Source organism: Sinocyclocheilus anshuiensis, unplaced genomic scaffold (assembly GCF_001515605.1).
Source record: "Sinocyclocheilus anshuiensis isolate Anshui unplaced genomic scaffold, SAMN03320099.WGS_v1.1 scaffold107, whole genome shotgun sequence".
Classification (NCBI taxonomy): domain Eukaryota; kingdom Metazoa; phylum Chordata; class Actinopteri; order Cypriniformes; family Cyprinidae; genus Sinocyclocheilus; species Sinocyclocheilus anshuiensis.
The window spans coordinates 1,232,877-1,238,528 of record NW_015549584.1 but is presented as its reverse complement, the minus strand read 5'-3'; the positions used below and the strand labels follow the sequence as shown (position 1 = coordinate 1,238,528).

The 5,652-nt window shown below is 34.3% G+C and overlaps 1 protein-coding gene across 1 annotated transcript in view; it reads left to right on the top strand.

Annotated features, from left to right (window-relative positions):
• LOC107657896 (ras-related protein Rab-3C-like) overlaps window positions 1-4,646 on the top strand; it is a 7,552-nt gene extending 2,906 nt beyond the window's left edge. Inside the window, exons 2-5 of the mRNA XM_016446193.1 lie at window positions 637-858; window positions 1,924-2,042; window positions 3,390-3,514; window positions 4,235-4,646. Of these exons, the coding sequence (XP_016301679.1) occupies window positions 637-858; window positions 1,924-2,042; window positions 3,390-3,514; window positions 4,235-4,425 (657 nt within the window). The 3' untranslated portion in view covers window positions 4,426-4,646. The remainder of the gene's footprint in view (window positions 1-636; window positions 859-1,923; window positions 2,043-3,389; window positions 3,515-4,234) is intronic.
• Window positions 4,647-5,652: the final 1,006 nt, after the last annotated feature.

Here is a 5,652-nt window from a genome sequence, read left to right as displayed (position 1 = left end):
AGGGTGATTAAATGATGACAGAATTTTCATTTTTGGGTGAACTATCCCTTTAAACAATTTAATCGCAATTTTCCCAGCTAAATGTGAGCACATAAAGTTTCTAAAACATGATGTTATGATTTTTTAGGTCACAATTTTAGAGTCAAAAATAAGAGTCAAAATTGTTTTTATTACTGTGTGTGTGTGTGTGTGTGTGTGTGTGTGTGTGTGTGTATGTATATATATATATGTATATATATATATATATATATACATTAATTTATAGTTCAGAACTTGTGCAAAATACATTAACATTTAAACTTACACATTACATTTTAGTTACAAATGTTAAAGATGGGTTTAATTGGTTATATTAAAAAATGCTGTAGGACAATCACTAGGCTTCAAGACACAGTCATGGACAGCTCCTGGTGCTGACTTTGACAGACTGACATACGGAGCCTGCTTAAAAACACACAGAGAGAACTGAGACTTTAATGAAATTCAGAAGGCCTCTCTCTCTCTCTCTCTGTTTATAATATCATGTAACTACATATGACATACTATAATTACATTTCTATATTAAGAGTTTACACAATATTGTTAGGCTGTAAACCTTTGATCTATTCATTACACTGTGTCTTTGTGTTCTCACAGATGGCTGCTACGCAAGACAACAAACAAAAGGAGAACTCTGATCAAAACTTTGATTACATGTTCAAGTTGTTGATCATTGGGAACAGCAGCGTTGGAAAAACATCCTTCCTCTTCCGCTATGCTGATGATACTTTCACATCTGCCTTTGTCAGTACAGTGGGCATCGACTTTAAGGTCAAAACTGTCTATAAGAACGACAAAAGGATCAAGCTTCAGATCTGGGTAATTTCTGTCACATCGACTGCAAAAACCACACAGACTTTCAATCTTCTTTAACTCAGCATCAATGTTTCATGGTTGGTAAAGCTTTGAAGGGTTGGATAATCACATATGGTGCAATGTAAATATCACATGGGCTGATGATTAACACTGGCTTATGGAAAGAGAACATAAGCCATTGTCACCTTATCTAGGCCTTTAAGTCAGCATCAGCAAAACTGATCTGTTCATCAGATCGTGGCACACTTTTCTATTTTAGTCTTTCAGTGAAAGCGCTGCTACTTTTAGAGGTGACAAACCACCGTCTCGATCGTTTCTCAGATTTGAGCGCTCATTCATTTCACGCATTTGTTGTATTGACTGTCTGTCCCAGACTAAATTAAATGAATAGCTCACCCCAAAATGAAAATTGGCTAAAAATATACTCACCGTCAGGCCATCCAAGATGTAGATGAGTTTATTTCTTCATCAGAACAGATTTGGAGAAATTTAACATTATATCACTTGCTCACCAATGGATCCTCTGCAGTGAATGGGTGCCGTCAGAATGAGAGTCCAAACAGCTGATAAAAGCATTACAATAATCTGCACGACTCCAGTCCATCAGTTAACCTTTTCCACAGGAGAAAGCAATATAATGAATGGAGGACTCGTATTTTAGCTGGAAGCAATAATTTAAAGTTAAATACCTCTTATTGATGGATTTGTTTATTATAAACATGCAGCTTTTCACTTCACAAGATGTTAATTGATGGATTGGAGTCATGTGGATTACCTGTGAATTATTCTGATGCTTTTATCAGCTGTTTGGACTCTCATTCTGACGGCACCCATTCACTACAGAGGATCCATTGGTGAGCAAGTGATATAATGTTAAATTTCTCCAAATCTGTTCCGATGAAGAAACAAACTCATCTACATCTTGGATGGCCTGAGGTTGAGTAAATTTTAAGCAAATTTAATTTTTTGGGTGAAGTATTTCTAAATCTTGACTTCATAAAACATCTAGGCATACTCCTTTTTTAGACTACTTTTACATATAATAATGCTGGTCTTGTTATTTTTTAGGACACAGCTGGGCAGGAAAGGTACAGGACTATCACCACTGCCTACTACAGAGGGGCCATGGGCTTCATCCTAATGTATGATATTACTAACGAGGAGTCTTTTGCTGCTGTGCAGGACTGGTAAGTGGATTTAAAGCTTACATCTTGCCTTATGACAGCCAGAGCTTCTGCTTTCAAAAGAAGTATTCATGAGCTTTTCACTGTGTTTCCGTCTGCCTGAAAGCGTGAGACATTCATGCCTGTCGATCCTGGAGTCAAAATCTATAAATGAACGTCAGGAATCATATCAGGAACATATCATAGTGATTTTATAAAGCAGAGCACAGTTCAAAAAGTAGATAGAAAGTACAGAAATATCACATGGGTTTGTGTAAAAACTTCACTTGTTTTTTAGCGTCAAAGCCAAAACATGAGAATAAAACAGTGTTTAAATTTAATTTTACTTAAGTTTTAGTAGTACAAAATAAAATTTTTTTCTTAATTTAGCAAAACCAAACTTAAAGGGATAGTTAATGCAAAAATGAAAATTATGTAATTATTAACTCACCCTCATGTCATTCTAAACTTGTATAAGAACTTAAAGGAAGCTATTTTGAAGAACATTGGTAAGATGTTCTATGTATGGACCCACTTTTCTTCAAATATCTTCTTTTGTGTGTTCACAGAAAAAAAAAAGAAACTCATATTAGCATGGAACGGCATGAGGGTGTTTCCGTTTTTGAGTGAACCATACTTTAAAGAAATTATTTTATTAAAGTAACTTTATAAAATACATTTTTTTAGTTTAGAATGAATGGTTCAGTGCTCAAAATGGTCAAAGTTATTTTAGGAAAACAAATATTGTTTAAAGGTATAATTTATAATATAATCATTTTAGTTTTATTACAAATTAAATGCAAATTCTGTCATCGTTTACTCCTATTCATGTCATTCCAGTAACTTTCTAGAAAGGAAATTGTGGACTGTATTTCAAGTCTTCTGAAGTCATACAATAGCAATGTGTGAAAAATATTTTACTGTTCCTCTAAATTACACATGAGCTTGATTTATCTTGTTAGTTTAGTAAGATGAAAAATACTTTTTGTACAAGAGAAAAAGATTTAAGTCATAATGACCTGCGAAACATAACATAATACTTAAAGTGGTCTTGAAGGAAATTGTATCACTTGAGTACAAATACCCCCAAAATACACTGTAGTAATAAAGTGCCATTACATTTCTGGATTAGAAAATGCAAGGAACATGCTGCTGTAGAGATGAGAAACAGGAACAGAGAGGGACACAGTCTGAAGAAGTGTGTTCGACACGACGTTTCCATTGATTCTGTGTGGCATGATGACATATTCATACGATAAAACTGTCAAAAGTTTTGGTATGAGTCTGGCACATCTTGTGCTGGAGGATGTATCAGTGGCATTTGTCCTGATGACAGGCATGTCTGCTCGCTTTTGTCTCGTCTTGTGTCAGGGCGACCCAGATTAAGACATACTCTTGGGACAATGCCCAGGTGATCCTCGCAGGAAACAAATGCGACATGGAGGAAGAGAGGATAGTGTCTGTGGACAGCGGGAGACTGCTAGCAGAACAGCTGGGTGAGTAAAAAAGATATATTTATATATATATATATATATATATATAAAGTATATAGTAAAGATATATATATATATATATATATATATATATATATATAACATATGTACAAAATTGGATGTTTGCTGATATCTAAAATGCCAATATTTTAAAACTCATTTTAGCCGATATCCAATGCCAATACCGATATATATGTATATGTATTTATATATGATATATATTTTTAAATTTGATTAGTTTTGAGCAAATATATTGTTTGGGGTTAGAAAGATTTGAAAGAAATCAAGACTTTTATTCTGAAAGGAACACAGTAAATTGATCAAACTGGAAAGAAAAGACATTTATAACATTACAAAAGATTTATATTTCAAATAAATGCTGTTCTTTTGAACTTTCTATTCATCAAATGCATCACGGTTTCCCCAAACACATTAAGAAACACAACTGTTTTCAACATTGATAATAATAATGTTGTCTTGAGCATCAAATTGACGTATTAGAATGATTTCTGAAGAATCATGTGACACTCAAGACTGGAGTAATGGCAGCTTAAAAATCTGATTTTCCATCACATGAATAAATCTCATTTTTGATCACATAATAGAAGTCTTGATGAGCATAAGAGACTTTAAAAACGTACAAATCTTACCGACCTCAAACTTTTGAAAGCTAGTGTGTATTTCCTTTACATATCATACTTACCAATCTCTCTTTCCGAAAAGGATTTGAGTTTTTTGAGACAAGCGCAAAGGACAACATCAACGTCACGCAGACTTTTGAACGCTTGGTGGACGTCATTTGCGACAAGATGTCAGACACACTTGAGGCCGACCCCGCCGTCACCACAGGAACGCCCACTACCAGACTGACGGACAACCTGACGCCCCCGCAGCAGTCTGACTGTAGCTGCTAGAGTTCACCGTCCACCGTCCAGGCCGTCTGCTTCTGTGGCTTGAGTGCTGTTGCCAAGCTTCCGTCTTTGACACAGAATAAGTTACTGAACCTCAAATCTTTGACCTGGCTTTAACTCCTAGTTTTTTGGTGTTAATGACATAGCAAACTAGCAAGATTGTGCCAAACACAAGTGTCAAAACTTGTCCTTCCTTTATACCATTATACCAGTATACAGGTCTTTTTTCAGGGGTTGTTAGTGTACCTGTATTCCCTGCACTGCAATATCTCTCCTATTAGTAATTTTAGCAAAGATGCTCCGCAATCATTCCCATGTCTCTCAGGGGAATTATAAACTTCTGCAAATTTATAAATTCTACCTACTTGTCTAACTAATGTGTAATAGATTGAGAGGATGTTGTACTCGCATTTTGCTGGTGAGTCAGTTGGATATGTTTGTCTGTGACCGCGTGTACAGAAAATGACTGCGAAAGCTAAAAGTATGAGAAAAAATAAATGTGGCCTTGAAGTGGTTCTCTTCTCTAGATCCAGTCTTTCACATGATCCCGTACAGACAGCTGCTACTAAATCTGTATCTTCGTTCTTTTATTTTAAATAAAATCAAATAAAAAATCAGTCCGAACCAGGGTTATTATAGTAAACTAACACCATAAAAAGTGCTACTTGAAATAAAATAAACGTGAACTGAAATAAAATAAAATATAAAAAACTTAAAACCTTATTTTATTTCAGCTAGCTGCTAAGAAAAGAAAACATTTGTCATTTTCATTTAGTCTATCTTGACATACTAAAATAACTAAAACTGGAATAAAAATGAATAAAAACTGTATATAAAAATAAATTATATTATTAGAAAATTATATATTTAATAAACACACACACACACACACACACAATCAGATCAGGCCAAATGTAACTTGAACAGTCCATCTAAAAAAAATTTCATTTAAGAATAAAATAAAACTAAACAAATCATAGATTTGGTTATAGAAAGATTGCAGGATATTTTCAGAGGAAACAAGAGACAGCATCATAGAGTCAACCCATGCTTTTATTTTGGTGCATATAAAAAAACGTTTTTGTACTTAAATTTTTATTTCTACAGTTCTATCCAATAGACTGCGATAAACAAGGAGTCCAATAAACAACTACACGGTCTTATGAAACCTCCAGACAAGTTTTGTCATTCAAGCCACATAACAAAAAAAATAGTTATCCCTAAATATCA